This window comes from Megascapheus bottae, chromosome 21, assembly GCF_031878675.1.
Source record: "Megascapheus bottae isolate mThoBot1 chromosome 21, mThoBot2.hap1, whole genome shotgun sequence".
Classification (NCBI taxonomy): domain Eukaryota; kingdom Metazoa; phylum Chordata; class Mammalia; order Rodentia; family Geomyidae; genus Megascapheus; species Megascapheus bottae.
Genome location: NC_143529.1, coordinates 29,186,341 through 29,206,992, shown reverse-complemented (window position 1 = coordinate 29,206,992; position 20,652 = coordinate 29,186,341). Strand labels below are relative to the sequence as shown.

The 20,652-nt window shown below is 42.4% G+C and overlaps 1 protein-coding gene across 1 annotated transcript; it reads left to right on the top strand.

Annotated features, from left to right (window-relative positions):
* The first annotated feature begins 11,012 nt into the window (after positions 1-11,012).
* On the top strand, positions 11,013-18,346 carry Fam124b (family with sequence similarity 124 member B). Its single transcript, XM_090354402.1, has 2 exons — positions 11,013-11,874; positions 16,918-18,346. The coding sequence occupies exons 1-2, from the start codon at positions 11,143-11,145 to the stop codon at positions 17,506-17,508; spliced, it is 1,323 nt and encodes a 440-aa protein (XP_090210528.1). The 5' UTR covers positions 11,013-11,142; the 3' UTR covers positions 17,509-18,346.
* The last annotated feature ends 2,306 nt before the right edge of the window (positions 18,347-20,652 follow it).

The following is a 20,652-nucleotide window of genomic DNA, read 5'->3' as shown; positions in this document are numbered from 1 at the left end:
AGCTCAATGATGTCATCTAGTTAATAGCATCTTCAATTCCCTCCATTTCTCTTCTCCTGCCACTAGTAACCTTTTCTGATTGATTTTTACCTCTATGCACTCCAGGAGTCTCTGTAATGAGTAGGAAGCCATGAGTCAAGAGACCCCAATTTCAGTACTCAAGTATGACATGCCAGAACAATTCATTTGTGTCTATATGTATTTGCTATCAGGTTTCTCCTGTATGCAAATTACTCCCTTTTCTACTTTAGCTCAATGGCAAAAAGTACAGTTATTTGTGTTAAAATATGGGTTTCCACAAAGGTGCAATGCCTATGTGCTTCTGATTATATACAGTATCTAACAAAATAAACTCCGGGAAATGGGAACAAGATTGTTGTTGCTTTTGTTTTCCTTTCTTTTAGTAGTCTTTGGGAGGGAGGGTCATGGAGCACAGAAATGGAGGGACAAAGGGTGAACAAATGTAGCCACTGTGTTGAAAATGAACAACCCAACTTGTGAGTGGGGAAAGGAGGGAGAGCAAGGGAAGGGGTGACATCCAAAAAGAGATGTACTTCTTATCTTATGTATGTAACTATATCTGTGCACCAGTTTTATAATAACAACTTTAAAAACTGCAAAAATAGGTGGGTTGTTTAAAATTAGTTGGGTTCAAAGAATAAAATAAGCAATGTAGTGATACTGCATGCCAAAGTTGACATTTAGCCCATGTTCTGTCTGTACTACGTATAAAAGTGTTTTGTGGGGTCTAAATCTGGGTAGGCACATGCAGATCCATTACCTAACTAAGGACAATGACAAAGGGGAAAGCTGGCCTGCCCATTTGGGAGTGAACAAAGCTCCTTAACCTTGTGTGCAATGTGATAAGGATTTAACACAGGTCTTGCTGTCTCAGACCAGTTCTCTTCCCAGTGTACATCTACCTGAGCAATATTATTATTTATCTTTACATTTTGTTTAATCAAGAGCTTCTCCCCCTTTTCTTCTCAAGTAACATGTTACATAATAGACAGCACCAACAAGTAAATTTAGAAAGTGTTTGGGAAGGATTCGTAGTTGGAGAAAGATCCAACCACAAGATATGTGGACAAGCCCGTTGTAGAGACCACAAGCTCAAGTCGTGTCTGATGAAAGTTCTTTTATGAAGCTGAATGGACCAAAGTTTCTGCTTTGTGTTTTAACAGTGGAGCGTGTATGCACATCTATAGTCTATAGTCTCTCTTCTTTTCTAATTTTTGCTGTCTGTCTGGTTGGCACAGTCGCAGTCTTTGAAGCAGCTGGGGGATAAATATAAAATGGAAATTGAGGCCCGTCAAGTTCAGAAAACAGCTGAGTAAGCAAAGCAAGGCCCCGGGCTCTTTAGGGCTGACAGACCAGCCCAGGCATGCTGGTTTCGGTCTGATTGACTTGTTGGCTTTATGCTGAGCTTGCTTTAATGACTTAAAGGTTGGCATAAAAAGCTGGGTTTCTTGCCATGAGTCACTCTAAATCTATTTGTAACCTACATTGTAATTAAAGCCAGACTTTTGGTTGGAGAATCGTCTTTGGCAGCACTTGAGGTGTGGTAGTGTATCACATAGATTATTTTGATCTTATTTTTAAAAGAACATATTATATGATAATAAAATGTTTAAAAAATTGTCTATGCTCCAGTAAGCATTGTCTTTACAAGTTTATAGAGGCATCTATCTGTGAAGGAACTCCTCAGGGCAGCCAGGTCCCAGTGGCTCCAATTCACTACCAAAAGCCAGAAATGGAGCTGTGACTCAAGTGGTAGAGCACTAGCCTTGAGCAAAAAAGTTCAGAGATAACATTCTGGCCCTGGGTTCAAGCCCAAAGACTTACATGAATACAAAAGAAAAAAGCCAGGCGGGTTTTCTAACATTATGGTTCATTCTGCACCTGTATAAATATGTATGTGTATATACATGTATATAAAATGATACTATAATACAATATATATCCTATATAGGTATATATATCCTATATATAGGTATACATGTATATATCCTATATATATGCATATATATATACATGTATGTGTGTATATATACATATCTAGCATATGTGTATGCATATGTATATAAGTATATCCTATGTATGCATATGTGTATTTATCCTATACATATATACATATATAAGTATATATAGGTATATATATACATATAGCATATATAGGATATGGATGTATATATATGTATGTGTGTGTATATATATATCCCACCAAAAATAAAACTGGGTCTACTGGCACAATGTGTGGCACCTAGGGAGCAGTTCACAAGTGTTTGCTATAGTCAGCTATTTACTGAATTTCTTTCTTTCTTTCTGGGTGATGTATACTGGATTTCAATGGTTATATGGCTTGCTTGATTGGCTGGTACTACTTGAGCCATGCCTCCAGCTTGGCTTTTTGTTAGTTAGACTGGAAATCAAATCTCTCAGACCATTCTACAGGATATGTTTCCAATTGCCATCTTCTAGATCTCAGCTTCTTGAGGAGTAGTATTTCAGCCATGAGCCGCCGGCACCTGGCTGGTTAGCTGAATTTGTAAGAAGAATTTTCTACTTGAATTTTGTCTTCTGGGGGAAAAATCAAGTTAGTTTTTTGTCACCAACTTGAGATGTAAAACATCTATCATCATTACACAATAGCAATCATCCCTTGGGAGAAATTTAGAAAATGACTTCTAAAAATAATCAATAAATAAAGGCCAAGCCAAACAATAAAATCAAAACTCTTGCCAGAGTTTGCAAAAAGAATCATAACGTTCAAGATGCTTACCTGGCAAATGGTCAGACAGGTCAAGTCAGCTGGAGGAAGCTCAAGATTTGGTCTTGAGGAGTCCAAGGGGCAGGGGCAAAGGTCACTCTTGCATGAGGAACAGCACTGCAAAGGCTTTGTGGCACGTGGGAATCTAACTGAGTGAAGAACTGACTCATTATTGGTGGTACCATGTGGTCAAACTGGAAATGTTATAAGAAGTTTAGCTGGAGTATGATAGGGAGGACTTTAGTGAATGGAAATGTCATATAATTAGAATGTTGGAAAATTATTAGGCGGATGATAAGAACATCTATATGTTCATTCTTATTAAGCATGTAATCAGTACCAGACACTGTTTTGAACATACATATTAACTAATAGAATCCTGAAAACAACATCCTGAAGTAAATACCTTCATTATTCTGACTTTGCAGATGAACTAATATATTTAAAGCCAAAATAGGGTTGAGCACATAGCTCAACTAGTAGAGCCCCTGCTTAGCAAGCACAGAGCCCCAGCGGGTGTTGTCCTGAACTTGTTTGTTAAAGGTATCACCCTAGTACTGGAGCCACATCCCTACTTCCAGTTTTTTGGTGGTTAACTGGCTGTAAGAGCCTTGGGGACTTTCCTGTCTGGACTGACTTTGAACCGTGCTCTTCACATCTCAGCCTCTGGGATTACAGGCATGAACCACCAACACCAGCTCCCAATATATTTTTGATCGGGTGATTATTTGACTAATATTTCTATCTTTTACCATAATATAAGTTCCTTTAGACCCGAAAAGTATCTTTCTTTTTTCTTTACCATGGTATCCCCGTTGTCTAGTCCTATCCCTAAATGACAGGTAATAGACATTTGTTGAAAAATGAACTCGAAAGTCATCATGCATTAGCTGAATATAGATTATATAGTGCTCATTATTTAATTACAAGAGTAGATACACGGCGCTTGCAATACTGATTATTCAGTAATAACTTGAACTAAGAAATGTTCCTGTCCCTACCTGATCTCATATTCCTCAGATATGCACTATTAATCCAGCTCAGCAGACATCTTTCAAGACATTACCCCCCCACCCCCAGTCACACAAGGAGTCACGAGCTGTATAGTTTTTGTTTTATTCAACACTCTAGTTTTATACAATTAACACTAGAGACTTCCGTTTCTAGGTCTGCCGATAATAGATTCTATTTATTAAAGTAATTATGAAATACTTAGGAAAGGTCTAGGAGACAAGAAAATGAACACTCTTGAACATTCCACCTGGCTTAGTAGAGATTTTCACTACATAGATCACATTCCTCCCTTATCTGAGGTGCCCACCTCTTGAATTTGGAGTTTCTCATTCTCCCGCTACACCCAATTCTACTGCCATATCCCCGACCCTCTTTATTCTTCCATTCCTCAGGTTTTTCTCTAGAACCATCAGGGTCTTTGCGTATTTCCAAATTTTCTATCAACAGTAGAATGCTGTGTGCGTTATCTTTCTTTATCTTGCTCTATTCATTTGACACTTCGGGAAATTTATGCAAAAGTGAAATGGGTAGCTCAAGTTCATCCACCTTCCCCTCCTTTACCCAGACGAGTCTTCAGTGAGAATGTACTATAATTAATATTCTGTTCTTCTGTTGGTGTGGCTTTAGATAGTGCTTTTCGTGACTGCTGTAAGTCTAAAGACCACTCTGGCTGTAGTGCAGATGAAAGAGCACTTCTCTAGATAGTCAGCTTGGGAAGGCAAGTATTGGAACACAGGATAAGGATCATCTTGGCCCATCCTCCAAGTTTTTCAGTTGACTTTCTTTTTCACCCCTGCCTAACAGTCTATGGAAAATCATGTATACTGACATATTTCTCATTAGCCCATGAGGATCAGGTACACGAACTTATTTATCTTTCCCCCACTGCAAATTATTTTGGGTTTAAAACACTAGAAAATGTAGAGTCTTTCATATGGGGATACTTGAGTATATTAGAGATGCATTAGAGATACATTAAAACCTCTCCTTGGAGAGAGGGAGGTTAATTATTATCATTGCTTCTGTTTTATTATTATTATTATTATTATTATTATTATTATTATTATTTTTCAACAGAACCTGAGGGATTAGGACTCCTGGGCAGTCAGGATACACAACACAGGCAGGTGGTGTGCCCAGGCCTGTGGCTCACAGCTTGTTCTGTGGCTGAATCCTGACTGGCCTGGGCACCAGAAGTGACACAACTTCTAAGTCAGCAGCGGACTACAACAAAGAGCCAGGAGGAAACATTCTCTCTTTGTTTGCACCTGAGAAAACCAGGGTATCAGCTCTCTCTACCCTGGCTCCATTGTCCCTGAAAAGGGGAAACAGATGGTAGTTTAATCGGAACCTGATAGCATTGTTTGGGGTTGAGCAGGAGCTATCTGGGGAACTGGGAGGCATAGTTTTGGGAGGGGCTTATTGCTGCTACTTCCTCCTCCCTCTCCACCTCTGCCCTGGTGGAGCTACACAGCCCTCCATTGTGCCTGCTGCTCTTCCTGCCAGAACTCCCCTGAGAAGCCAAGACCTGTGGCCCAAGGGCTTTTGGGGTGTGTGTGTGTGTGTGTGTGTGTGTGTGTGTGTGTGTGTGTGTGTGTGTGTGTGTGTGTGTGTGTGTGTGTGTGTGTGTGTCTGTCTGTCTGTCTGTCTGTTGTTTATGTGGATATTGGGGGAAAGGCTGGGGTAGGCGGATGGTTAGGACCATGACAGCATGTTAATAAGCTGAAGGGCTTACAGTAGTTCAGCATGGACACAGGTGTTACAACTCTGGGAAGAATCCTGCTGCTTGCTTGATCTTCCTTTTTCCTTTTGGTGTTTCACGACCTTCCAAGACTCTTACCCGAGCAGCCGCAGGTGCTCATGCTATCCCCCCTGGGCATGGTGGGGAAGTAGGATTTAAACCCCAGAAACCTACTCTCTGCCAGCTACCAGCTTGGCATGTAGGGAACATCTGTCAGCCTTCCTGGGAGTCTCATTATGGTGGAATTGGTAGACTCCTTTACCCACACCTGACAGGACATTTTGTACCCACTGGGCGGCTGCCAGCAGTTGAAGTGATATTTATGTGATTTCTTTGTCAGTTACGGCTTCGAGTTCCACAGTGCCTCGCACCTGGAAAGGAAAAGAGAGAATTAGACAATGAATGTTAATTAAGAGCAAGCAGCAAACAGAAGCTTGCACGACTCTGGGCTCTGCTGTTGGGAACAGCTGCTTCTTCCAGGTTTTCCTGATGAGAAGGTATCAGAATGAGCCGCCCATGTTACTGTGCAAAGCCATGTCCTCCAACCCCTGGAACCTATCACACAGGCCAGGGTGATTGCCCTCCGTATAATTGAAGTGCTGTTTATTCTCGACACTGAGTACTCCCAGGATCCTCCCCCTGCTGTCCCACACCCATTTTGTGTCCTCTTCCTGGGGACCTCCATCCATTTCCAGGGCCCTCCAAAGACCCGTGTTTCCATGGTCCACATTCTGTGGTCAGCTGTCTGCTCATTGCCTCCATCCTGGCATCCAACAGGCATCTGCTCAACACGTCCACACCCCATCCCTCTCCTCACTTCCCGTGGCCCCTTTCTCCAGTATTTCTTACCTGGGGTCTGGCAATTTTACACAGACACCGGGTAGCTGAACTCTAGGAGGTTTTTCTGGTCTGGCCACTGTCATTGTCTGCCCACATCCTACCAGCTTACAAGCTTTGCATATGTCACTCTGATCCATTGCTTCCTGTTTCAAGCTAACTCTCACACAAGAACAAAGCCCAGACAATTCCTGACTTCCAGTTTCTCACCCATCTTCCGCCCAGTTTCATTGTCTGGAGTTTCTCCCAACAGCTCCCCACTGCTCCAGTTCCTAGCCAGTCCTTTGGCTTGATCTGCTTGATCCCAGGACTTGAGTAGCATCTCTCCTTTGGGCCTCCCATGGCTCAAACTGAGTAGCCACTCCTAGAGGTGTTCAGGTCACTCTAAAGAGCCCTTGACCCCAACATAAACAACAGTGGGACCTGTGGGGACTGCCTCTGGCACTAGGCTAGGCTCTCAAGACTTGGTATAAACATATCTTAAAAATTAAAGAGAGAAGAAAATATCTACTTTCTTGAGAATTATGGCTTTAAAAACATTTTAACTATTATTAAGGAGCTTTACAAAGAAATTACAATTCCGTAAGTCAGGTAAGGAGTACAATGCTTCTTGGATAATATCACTCCGACCTTCCCTTTCTTCTATTTGCCTCACTTGTCCTTGCCCATAAGTTGCTTAGTTCTTTTTTGACATTGTGTATATTGAATATCATGACTGCATTTGTTCACATCTCCTCCTGAGCCCTCCTTTCCCCTCATAAAAGGACAAAAAAAAAAGAAGAAGAAAAGCAAACAACTATACCAACACCACCAACAAAAATCATCTTTCCATTTCCTGGAATTTGTTTTCATAGGAAGTATTCCAGATGTTCATAGGAGTTATATATTTGAGTCCTTCTTATGAGTGTTTCCTCCACTAGTGTGTGTGTGTGTGTGTGTGTGTGTGTGTGTGTGTGTGTGTGAATGCATAGAGCCCTGTATAAATTGTCATGCCCAGCTCAGTTTTTGCTCTAGCTTCTGCATATGAGAGAAAACACGAGGGGGTTGTCTCTCTGTGCTTCTCTTACTTCACTTTGATTTGTTCTAGGTCCATCCATTTCCCTGAACATGACATAATTGTATCCTTTCAAATAGATGAGTAGAGTCCCACTGTGTATTGTGCATGTCCCAGTGCATCTGTGAGATGTGTAGAAGGACCAAATCCCTGAGGACTTCCTCGTCTTCCACAGATGCTCCTAGGGGTAGATTTTCTAGAGTTCCTTACCCTGCCTGTCACCAGCCAACTCCATTTATTTTTCTGAGGAGTAGAGCATCTGGCTGCTATCCAGGCACTGATAATGGACAAGAACCTGGGCATCCATGCTCGGGTTGGGGTAAAGAAGATGGAGAGCCAAGTGCTGGCTCCCTGAGGTGCTGAAAGTCAAAGTGGAGGGTGATCCACAGGATGTGTATGCATAATGAACTGTATGCAGTTCATTATGGAGCTCAGCTGAGATGTCCACATGGTGGGGGGGGGTGGGGGGTGAAAGGGATTGAAGGAGTACAGTCAACCACAGCAAGCACCGGCGTTTTACGCTGTTCCTGAGAACAGAACTGCAGAGACAGACAGCAGAGGGATAATGATAGTCCCCTCACCCCAATTTCTTGGTAGTTTGGCTATCAGTGGATTAAAGCAGTCTTTGATCCTGACAGAAACCATAACACCAAGAGGACAAAGTGTGTTTTCATCACTGGATGGAAACAAATTCCAGGCAATGGAAATGTTTTTGTTGTTGTGGTTGATGGTGAAGATGGTATAGTTATTTTTTGTGTGTCCTTTTATGGAAGCAAAAGGGGAGCACAAGAATGGAGGAAGGGTGAACAAATGCAGTCATGGTATTCAATACACAATATGTCAAAAAAATGAACCATCAAGAAGCCAAACCATTTCCTATGGAAGAGTACAAGCACTTGTTTTGCACAGAATGTCATGAGTCAATGTTTCTGTTTCAGGGTTTAAATGTCTTTGCGTCTCTAGTTGTTAAAGTTATTTCTGCTATTTTCAGAATTTCCAAATGATGGTTTTGTCTAAAGTGACTCACTAGAGTCAGTTTTCTAAGCAGCTTATACTAAAGAAAAGACGTTATTGTCTTCAAATGCTAGCGTGTGACAGGAATGAAGGCTTTTTTTTCCTGCTGAAATTCTTTTTTTTTAAAAAAAAACCACCATCAAGAGTTTTTGAAAGATAAAACAAAAGGAATTAATCATTGAATTGCCCAAGGCAATTTAAAAGCAATTCTTCTATTGTAATTATATATTTATGTATTTTTCAGTGAAGAAACCATAAGAATTATGAAACTCAAATGATTAGATTAGTGATAGATGTGGAAAGTAAACCTGAATAAAAGGGATTCCTTGGATAATATTTTTTAACTTCAAATTACATTAAAGTTTCCTACTTTTATGCACATACATGAAATTAGAGCAAGTTATAATTTGCATCCCCAAAGTGGTTTTTTATTTATAAATTTAAGTCAGACACACAAAAATGTGATGTTTGAACGTTAATAAATTGCTTCCATTTTAAGGAGAATTACATTTAAAATATTGTGTCTGTCCACAGAATTTTAGGAGTGCAGCTGTCAGAATAGCAAAAAATTTTGGTCTGCAGGTCCTGGAGCTTGAACTCAGGGCCTGGGTTCTGTCCCTGAGCCTTTTTTCTGTGCTCAAGGCTAGCTAGCACTCTACCACTTGAGCTACAGCACCGCTCTGGCTTTTTCTGAGTTATTTATTGGAGATAAGAGTCTTGCAGACTTTCCTGTCCAGGTTGGCTTTGAGCCTAGATCCTTAGATCTCAGCCTCCTGAATAGCTAGGATTCCGGGTATGAGCCATGGGGAGTCTGATATTTAGAACATGTTAAAGGATGGGGCTCAAAGCTTGACAGCCACTTATTGAGAATTCATTCAGCTTAAGATTCAACAGCACATAGTGGCTAGCAAACGTGAGGCAAAAACAACTAGAAGCTGCTCTGGCATTCTATTTATTTATTTATTTATTTATTTATTTATTTATTTATTTACTTTTGCCAGTCCTGGGCTTGAGCTCAGGGCCTGAGCACTGTCCTTGGACTTTCTCAAGGCTAGAGCTCTACCACTTGAGCCTCAGCACCACTTCCAGCTTTTTTCTACGTATGTGGTACTGAGGAGTTGAACCTGGGTCTTCATGCATGCTAGGCAAGCACTCTACCACTAAGCGAAACTCCCGGCCCCTGGCATTCTTTTTTTACCCCCAGGAAGGAAAACCTAAGGTAGAACTTCCTTGACCCAAAGGAGCTGGCTGTACAGCATATGAGTCTCTCAGGTCTTGGGTTCAAATATTCTCTTAACCACTCCTTTATTGTGAAATCTTGGACTTAACTTTTCTTTCTTTTTTCTTCTTTTTCATATATTTTTTATTGCAATTAATAGAAGGGTTACATTATATTCATCAGATAGAAGGTGTATTACTTCACAAACATTGGTACCCTTTCTCATGTTTTGGTTCCTATTTCCTTCCCCCCACCCCTGCCCCTCATCTTGTTTTCCCCCCTTCCCTATCCGATTTCAAGTAACGAAATAAACATATACACACTATATCAGATAGCAAGGTAAAATACTGTAATAATATGAGTGGACTTAACTTTTCTATGTCCTAATTCCCTATCAATAACCTCATTGTAGGTTTGTTGGACGATGATATACATTTCTATAACTGTTTTAGAACAGTTTATGACCACACAGTAGATTCTCAGTTGGTATAAGTAATTATTATTAACAATGAACCACTCTCCCTTCTCAAGAATGTGCATGCCTGGAAGTCCTATGACTCACACCTGTAATCCTAGCTACACAGGAGGCTGAGATCTGAAAACTGCACTTCAAAGTCAGCCCTGGGTAGAAAAATCTCAGATATTCCTATGCCCAGTGAACCAGCCAAAAGCCAGAAGTGGAGATGTGGCTTCAGTGATAGAGTACCAGCCAGCCTTGAGTGAGAAAGCTAAGAGACAGCATACAGTCTTGAGTTCAAACCCCACCCAAAGAAAAGAAAAGAAAGAATATACATGAAATGCATACAGAATAGCTGACTTGATTCTTACTTTCACGACCTTTTCTTTAGTACACTTAAACGCTTCATTCACTAGAGCAAGCAATTTTCATTGAGGCTGAAGTTATTTAGATAAAATATCTTGTCTTCATGCGCTAGCATAAATTACTAAAAAAATATATATATATATATGTGACAAAGGGAAAGGGGGGCTTGGCAAGGGGACAGAGTGGGGAATGGTTTTGGAGCAGTGGCTGTGCTTTGTGGCCTGGCCAGCCACCAGAAGCACCCGGATATGTAACTAGGAAATCAGAGCTCTTTGTGCGTCTATCAGACGTTTGTCTTTTCAACTAAACAGATGGCTATCAGCTGCACAGGGCCCACTCCTGTTCCTCTCTCTGCCTGGTCATTTCCTTGACTGAGCTGTCTGTAAGAACCACCCAAGGTTCTCAAGATTATAGGTTTTTAGGTCAAACAGAAACTCTGGGGAATGCCTGAAAAAAGCCAAACAAGCAGCTCCATTGTGCACAGGCTGGATGACGTGGAAGCATCTCTGGTGTGCCCAGCCCGAGCTGTGGAGTTCAGACTTGTGTGACATTCCCTTGCTCAGGGATCTGCTCAGAGCCAGCTGTTGTAGCTGAAGCCTTGCTGGCGGTTGAAGGCTTGGCAGGATCTCCACTCCTCAGATCCTCTTGGAAACCTCTGCCCTGACCTGCTATGGAGGAGACACAGGAGCCTTTGGCTATGACAGTTCATCTCCTTGCTGATTCTGGACATGGCTGGCTTCTTCAACAGGCCCTAGACCAGCTCCTGGATGACATCTGTCCAGAGGTGCGTCTCTTCCAGGTGTCTGAGCGGGTGAGATCTGTGAAATGCCCTGGCAAGTGCCAGCCCAGGCGCTGTGAGTTCCCCAGGACGTCTGTGTTGCTCTTCCTGAATGAAAGTCTGGGCCAGCAGAGGCTGCTTCGTATTGAGGACTCCCTGCAGCGTCCCCCCTGGCAGGGTTTCCCCACCCAGGTGGCCCAGGGGAGGTACTGTCGTTACCTCCCTGTCAAGCAGGAGCTGTACAGTCTGGACGACCAGATGCCCCCGTGGACTGTGAGGCGGGGCCGGGACGGCCCAGAACTCCTCAGGTTCACGCTCTGCTGCAGTTTTGATAACTACGAGGATGCCGTCCGACTCTACGGGATGATTTTGCAGAGAGAGGCCACGGAGCAAAAGCCCAACGCCTGCTTCTTTGTGCTCTACGCCACCCCTAGCTTCTCCCTGCAGCTCTCCCTGAAGCAACTGCCCCCAGGAATGTCAGCGGACCCCAAAGAGTCTTCTGTGCTGCAGTTCAGGGTTCAAGAGATCGGCCAGCTCGTGCCTCTTCTGCCCAACCCCTGTGCTCCCATCAGTCGCACCCGCTGGCAGACCCAGGACTACGATGGTCACACCATTCTGCTGCAGGTATGTTGCTCTAGCACTTAAGCCACACTTCCACTTGTCGCTTTTTGGTGGTTACTTGGGGATAGATAGGACTCTCATGGACTTTTCTGCCTGGGCTGGCCTCAGATCTCAACCTGTTGAATAGCTGGGATTATAGGCGTGATACCCACCAGGCCTTGTGGATGGTTTCAAACTTTTCCCACCCAGCTGAACCCCAGTCCAAATAACCCACATTAAGACCCAGATTAAAAACATTGACAGTGACATGAGTTGCTTTTTGGGCGCAAGTTCATCACCCAGTCAGAACTTCCCTATCTGCACACCAGGAGGCTTTTGGGGTTTTTGTTTTGTGTTAGTGAGATCGGTGCCCCTTAACTCATATTAGAATCTGTGAGGAACATTTTGTAATGGAGTCAGACAGTGCTCTCTCCTGAGAATTGCACTGAACACAACTACCCATATTTTGTCCAAGTCATGAGCAGCAACATTTTTTCCCCATTGGACCTACGGGACGTCCATTTGAGACTGCGATTGGGAAAGGTTAAGTGTTGTAGTATTATCATCTTCAAACAGTTCATATCACTGTCACTTTTTAAAATCTCCAGTCGACTTAGATGACTAGAACCCCTTAAAAAGAAAATCTTGAAATTATACCTCCTTTTGTAGCCATCAAAGCATGAGTAGAATTAGACACAGTGCGTGAGTTTGTTTAACTATACCAGGGATGTGGCAACTGAGCTTGGCCTCAGTTTCCCTATCAGCTCAGTGTTGACTCTTTTATTTGCGGACCGTCGGCATCTTGCTAGACTGGAAGTGATTATCTACAGGAAGTGTTCTGACACAAAACACATCTGTAAGATGGGGACCTACATTAGAATTATGAAATTAACTATTTTCTTTAATCCTTATGAAAACTTACACTGTTACTATTTTTCCTGTTTTTCAGGTGAGAAAACAGGTGTTCAGAGCTCAGTTCTGTTGTCTAAGACACAGTTAGCAAGTGCTTCTCAGGCCTGGAAGTCTATGTGGTTAACAATTATAGGCCAGGTGTGGTGACTCACACCTGGAATCCCAGCTATGTGGGAGGTGGAGGCAAGAGGGGGGTTAAGTCTGGCCCTGGGCAAAAGGGAGACCCTGTTTTAAAAACATCCTAAAGCAAAAAAAGAAAAGAAAAAAGAAAGGAAGAAAAAAGAAAACTTGGCTGGGAGTTTGGCCTAGTGGTTAAAGTGCTTGCCTAGCATGCACAAAGCCCCGGCTTCGATTCCTTGATACCACATACACACAAAAAAGCCGGAAGTGGTGCTGAGGCTCAAGTGGTAGAGCTCTAGCCTTGAGAAAGTCCAAGGACAGTGCTTAGGCCCTGAGCTCAAGCCCAGAACTGGCAGAAAAAAAAAAGAAAAAAGAAAACTGGGGTGTGGCTCAAATGATTGAATGCTTGTCTAACAGGTGCAAGACTCTGATTTCAAACCCCAGTATTGCTAAGACAGACAGACAGGAAGGAAGAAAAAAAGAGAGAGAGTGAGAGAGAAAGAAAGGAAGGAAGAAATAAAAAAAGAAAGGAAGAAAGAAATCAAAAAAGAAAGGAAGGAAGAAAAAGGAAGAAAGAAAGAAAGAAAAGAAGAGACAATTGTGGTCCAGTAGCCATGGCATACAAATATGTTCACAGTGTGAACAGGAAAATATCCCAAGATTTCAGTCCTTGAGAAATGATTAGAAAACCCTTTCAGCTCTATCAAATAAAGTAATAACAAGCTAAAACAAGTTATCCTTCTCTTCAATTCTGTCTCTTGGTCAATGAAGCAAGACTCCTACTGATTCTATAGTAAAAGATTTCAGAATTGTTTACCTATGGTCCAGAAAAGATGGGCACACATCCTTTCCTTTAGATGCCCATTACATCTCGTGTCTAAGGTTTCTCCTATAGTTTCAGTCTCCAGAATTTAATGTCACCATCACTGGCAAACAACAACATCCTATGTATCTATGCCCTCATGTATATGTGTTTACACATTTGTGCAGCAGGACATATGACCTTATATATTCTTTTTTTTTTTTTTGCCAGTCCTGGGCTTGGGCTCAGGGCCTGAGCACTATCCTTGGACTTTCTCAAGGCTAGAGCTCTACCACTGGAGCCTCAGCACCACTGCCAGCTTTTTTCCATGTATGTGGTACCGAAGAATCGAACCTGGGTCTTCGTGCATGCTAGGCATGCACTTTAACCACTAGGCCAAACTCCGGGCCCTGACCTTATTTATTCTTATTTTAAAGTTTACATGATATTTCTTCGGAATCACTCATTTTGTTGTAAAGTCAAGTCACGTCTGGGGGTGTGAGATGAAGGGGAACCCATGAGTAATATGATAAGAGCCCCATCTTCTCAGGATTGTCCGGCCCTCATGTTGTGCAGAGCCTCCATTCTTTTGGGCCCCCAAAGTCTCCCCAAACATTTATGTTCCTGCTTCTGAAGCCAGACCTCGATCCCCTCTTTTTGACACTTGATGCTTTTGCCAAGAGAATTAAGGGCTGTCTTCTGGGAAATTCTTCTCTGCCTCCCCAGGCTCCTCACCAAGCCACCCATCACTGGTTGAGGTGGCATGGCTCTTGTCAGCACGTCCTCCACTGGTAACTTCCCCACCGCCATGGACTAATGGAGAGCCTTACTTCACTCCTGAAGACAAGCAGTCAAGTTCTGTCTTACAAAAAGAGAATCAGCCTGCATTAGTTGGATAAAGGGGGTTATTGTGATTTTTGTATGCATGTATATAACGTACTTTGGCCAAACGCTTTGCCTGTGTATTACCCTTTCATAACACCCTCCCTTTTTTCCCTTCCTTTCAAACATTTGATGGTTTCACTATGTCATTTTCATACCTATAGATAACGTATTTGGCACATCTTCATCCTCCATCACCTCTCCACTGCTCCTCCTCTGTCCTGCTGTTTTCTCGGAACAGTCCCCTTCTTACAATTACATCTTCTTATTAGGATTACTATTGTGATTATGGATACTTGGTCTCGATTCTGCACATGAGTGAAAATACACACTATTTCTTCTTCTGAGTTTGGCTCATCTTGTTTGACTCGATGACCTCCAGCTCCATCCATCCTCCTTCAGATGACAACACTGCATTCTTCTTTGCTGCTGATTAATGCACTACTGAGACTCAATGGCGTTTTCTTCAACCACTTTCCAGACACTGGTCTACAGCTTGTGATTGTAGAGTGTCCCTATAAACATGGATACACAGTGCTGACCTTGTGTGAGAAATATGCTCAAAAATAGTATAGCAGGATCCCATTGTAGTTATATTTGTAATTTCCTGAGGAATTTCCATACTAATTTCCATAGTGATTGTATTAACTTACAGTCTTACCAACAATGTATAAGGACTCACTTTTTTTTTGTTCTACATTCTTGCCAGAATTGGCAATGGCGATTGGTGACTGAGAGGGGATGGATTCTTAGTGCCAATTTGATTCATATTTTTTTCATAGCCTAGGGTGTGAAGAATGTCATCATATGTTTACTTACCATTTGTACTTGTGAGAACTGTTCAATTCATTTGCCCATTTTTTAGTTGGATTAACTGTCCTTTGGGTATTCAATGTTTTGAACTCATATATTCTGAGTATTAATCTTCTGGGTGAGAAATGGCTTGCAAGTATTTTTAGCCTGTTCTCTGGGTTGTCTATTTGTTCTGCTAATTGATTTGTCTTTGCTTCAAAGAATTTTAAGCAAATCCATTAGTTAATGATTTTTTTTATTCCTTGAGCTATTTGGATCCTATTCAGAGAATTGTTGCCTGTGCCTCTCTCTCTCTCTCTCTCTCTCTCTCTCTCTCTCTCTCTCTCTATATATATATATATATATATATATATATACACATATATATGTATATATATGTCATGTATATGTATGTATTATATATATGTTTATCTTATGATTAGTAATATGTATTTAGAGTTCTTCTGTACTAGCTATTTTATTTTATCTTATTTTGCCATTCCTAGGGCTTGAACTTAGGGCCTGGGCACTGTTCCTGAGCCCCTTTGTGCTCAATGCTAGTCACTTTTTCTCAGTATTACATTGGAGGTAAGAGCCTCAAGGACTTTACTTCCCAGACTGGCTTTTAACGGTGCTACTCAGATCTCAACATCTCCAGTACCTAAGATTAGATTATAGGTATGTGCCATGGGCACTCGGCTATTTTAAAAAAAAAACTTTTCTAAGCGTTGAGCCAGTCATGGATAGGTCCTGAATACCAAAATCTGTTCCACGTATTTTTAACGAGATGGAGAAAAATGATCTTTTCCAGAACTGTTTTGGGAGAGAGTGTAAGGGGTAGGGCACGGAGCTCTGGAATCCCAGGACAGAAGCTGCACTTGTGAGCGCCACCCTCTGGAGGGAGACGGCAGCTACCTGCAGGCCGGGAATTACACTGAATGAGGTGGATAGTATTGAACCAAAGCAAAAATGCCTGTGACTAAAACTCCAAGAGCTTCTCTAATGACCTTCTCTTTTGTTCTGCATTCCCAGCCTCTACTCTACATAAATGACACTCGGAAACATGTAAGGGATATTTGTTTTTAAAAGATTCCAGATTACTGGCCTGCCTGGATTGCCCACGTATTTTAGAATAACCCAGACGACATGACATTATTTCGACGGGCAATTTTAAAAGATTGGACTCATTCCAGTCCTCATCTCAGCTGTAATCTCACGTGTAAGGCTTTGAATTTTTTTGGTGCATTGGCAGCCTATCATTTGTAGCCTTCAGTGAGGTCATCAGACAATAGCTGTGACTATCTTTTCACGGTGGCAACTGTGAGATCTCTCAGCAGACATGTGTTTCCTAGAGTCTAGCCTTGTGCGCAAGTTAATGGAGGAGAGTGAGCTGTTTGGAGTGGATATAATCACATTGACTTGTCACCCCATTGACTTGTCTCACTTTACTCAGTCTGCCATGGGTGTGTGTGGTGTGGCAGGGGCAGAGTAGACCATTGGTGGTATTTGGGTAATTTTTTTTTCTAAGTACCATTTCTTTCTCCTTTCTTGACCCATAGGTCCAGCTGAGTCCAGGACTTGGTGTTAAGAATAGTGAACTTAACTTTCTGGGCACCCTGGGATCCAGGCTAGCCTCCGGGTGTGCACACAGAACCCTGGAACGAAGGAACCAGAGGTGCCGGAGCCGGAGCTTGAAGGCGCGCTCTCTGGAGGTTCTGGAGCCTGGTGGCACAGCAGGCAGCGTGGATGGCTCTTTCTGGACGAGTCCGGTCAGGGCCTCCCAGGTCAGCAGCTCAGCCAAGAGCACTGGACTGCCTGTGCCTTCTCACGCCCTCAAGCCTGCGTCTGGAAGGAAGGCCCTCAAGGAAGACGGCTTCCAGAAGCTGGAGGCGGAGACCAATGTGGACACAGGATTCACCCTCATCAATTCGGAACCTTTTCTGAGCAGATTTCCAAGGGACTTGCAAACCTGCCAGCCTCCATCTAGCTTAGAGGAGGCCACCTCCCGAAGTGAAGACGTTTCTGACCCAAGAGTCTACCCTTTGTCCCTTGCTGGCCCTGGGGATCTTGGAGCAAGGAAGATGATGCCAACGCGTTCCCATTGTCTGCCAATCCGGGGTGAAGAAGAAAAAGAAGAATTCTTCATCTAGCCCCCAAACGAATGGCTTTCTCTATTCAGTTGGATAGAGTGGAGAAGTAAATGGAGCTTAGGCTCAGTGAAAGGGAGACCCAGTGCTTGCCATGTATAAATCTGTATTGTTTGTACTTCAAACGTTCAGAGCCCACAGATGCTGAAGGGACCACTGCCACACAGCAACGAAGCCAGGCCAGGGCCAGGTTTCCTGGGAACACACGCACCCAGCCCAATGCTGAGGTCAGCATCTGTCAGGATACGGGCGCTGTATGCAAATGAGCTGGATGCATTATACATCCGTGATTAGCATTTGTAATTGGGCCTTCTTTTTTACATGGGTTTGCAGAGCTTATCCCCTGGACAGCACAGACTACTTATTCTTTAGTGCTTTTTAATTTTTATGTGACCTCCTTTGGAAATTAGGCCAGGCCTGTTCACCCCATACCCTCCTGTGATTTCTGCCTTGAAACAAATGTGCTTGCATTTGCAATGAATGAAAATTCATAGCGTTCTGAAAAGTATCTGCAGTGTTGGATTTTTTTTCTGTTTAATGAGCAGAAACATTGGCAGCCAGAAAATCAGGTTAACTGAATGCTACACCCTCTGCATTTGCTGTTTTTCTATCTCCTGTTTTTGTTTTATGCTTTTACGAGACAGCAGGTTTTGCTACAAACCAAAAATGTCCCAGTATGGGGGTGGTGTGAGATCTCTACTGAGCATATAATCTCTACTGGAGATTGGGCTGACTGGGTAATGGTATAGGATGTGGATTCTTTTAACCATATTTCAGTTCTGAAGGTCCTTTGAAATACTCATCATTCATTCATTTATATGTGTTCACTCAATAAATATGTTACGGGACATTTCTGCTTAAATAAGGTGTTCGTTGCATATATGGTAAAAAAAATGTTCCGTGTTTATCACATCCAAATAATACTTTTCTTCCTGCCTGGCTGACTTCCTTCCTCCCTCCCTCCCTCCCTCCCTGTCTTCCTTTCCTTCCTCCATCCCTCTTTTCTTCCCTGCTTTCCTTCTCTTTACTCTTCCTTCCCCTCCCTCCCCTCCCTTCTCTCCATCCTCCTTTTCTTCCATCCTCACCTGGATTTCTTCTATTCTCCTCTCCTTCTTCTTTTCTACTTTTCTCCCTTTCTCCTTCCTCTCTCCCCTTCCTCCTTTTATCCCCCCCTGGCTTCCTCTTTCCTTTTTTCCCTCCTTTCTTTCTCAGTACTAGGGATCAACCCCCAGACTTCCAGAATGCTTGCAACTGCTCTTCCATTGAGCCACCTGCCTAGACCCCAACTGGATCTTCTAAGACCTGAAATATTTAGATCCAAATGAAAAGCTACTATCCAGATCTGGAGACAAATCTTGTAAAAGCAAGTGTAGGCTGGGCTTGCTCAGAAAATGCATGGTGACGAGATTTTTCAGGGCTAGAAAAGAATAGCTGGGGAAGTTTTAGAATATCATTCTCACTTTTCTCTTTAGTTCTTTCTTTCTTTCTTTTTTACTGTTCTCTGAATGTCTCTCAGACAGTCAGACAATACCAGAGTGAAAATAACTAAATGGAAATCATAAAGAATATCGGGAAATTTGAACAAGTACCTTATGAAATTAATTTGTAAGGTAAGACACTCTTAAAATGCCACCTACTATGGTGTACAGAATGTAAAAACTCAAATTGTAATATCATGGGTTGGAAAGGTGAGTGGACTGGGTGGGAGAGGCTCAGATTTTGCATTTCCTATTTATGTGAACTTGAATATGCCAGGCAGGCTCTTTAATCCTCTGGAGCCTAGATACTGTAACAAAGGTCATTAGGAGAATCAAGGTGATGCTTATGATGGCTTTCAGATATTACTAAGCCCTATAAATGTGGGGGATTGTATTTACTCTTATTGTCTCAATATTATTATATATTGTCTTAATAATACAACTGGCTCTTCAGGCCCACAGTTTAAAATGTGTCATGAAGATAGTCTCTTTTATGATCAATGAAACTGTAAAGAGATACATCTACCTTCCTAATATATTGCTTTTATTTTTTTTTTACTATGGTGCAGTTGTTGGTGATCCTATAACTCAGAGGAAGTTTATGTGTAGCAAAATATCAAATACATTCTGAAACTTAGTAAAGAAGATATGCAATAAGAATGAACTAGGAACTAATTTGATCCAGTTTGTCAAACCAGGCTTAACTATAGTTATATTTTATTGTCTGAAATGTGAAATGTATCACCTGTTAAATCTGAAGGTCACCTAATGATCAGAATATTTTATTTGTCTTTATAGGTGCATTAAGAATCAGCTGCATTGTAATTGTTCAGCTACGTTTAACCTTATTAATAGTATTTTACATTTTTGCGCAAAAGCCATTTGGACGTTGTTAAGCGTGAAGAAAATTAATAATATCTGGAAGCTTGAGAAGGTATCTGTCAGCAAAAGTAGAATGAACGTAAGATTAGGAGTTAGCACGGTGAAGACTTGGAGATGGAGACATACTTGATTCGTACCAGCAGGTGGCACTGTTGCCTGGGTTCCCCATGGGCCCTGGTCTCTTTCACACCCAGTCATCCATTCTCAGGGCCAATTCCAGTTACACAGGAATTGGTGGGAAGAGACCTTTCTTCCCTCTGGAAACTAGGGGTTGGAGCCATACACAGCACATATCGAATTTCCTATTGATTAAAAAAAGTTTCATTTCCATGACACAACATGTCTAGAAAGTCCTGAAACCACTCAGTGCTGCCTGCTGCTCCAGCGCTTTCTCCAAACCTTCTTGTCTTTGCACTACTGCGTCTGCTATTTCTTCTTTTCCTTCTCTTTCATTCATTTCTTGTTCCTCCTGTTTCCTTTTCTTTCTCAGTTGGGCACTTTTCCTCCTTTGCCTGGGGACAGAGGACCTCTCACAGCCAGCGGGGCAGTGGCTCCTTCCTGGCTACTCCTCTTTAGTCCTTTCCCTCGAGTTCTCTAAATTCACTGCTGGGGTCTGGCCTCTTCTGCTATTCCATAGCCTGTCCTGTGTGCCAGATCCAAGGCTGGTCTGGGTTCACCGCAGAAGCCCCAGTGTAGAACTGATGAGGAAAGAAAGATGCTTGAGGGCTTGAAAGGGTCTAGAAGCGCTGTCAAAGTCAAGGGCGACACTCAAGGGTCACCTTGAAAG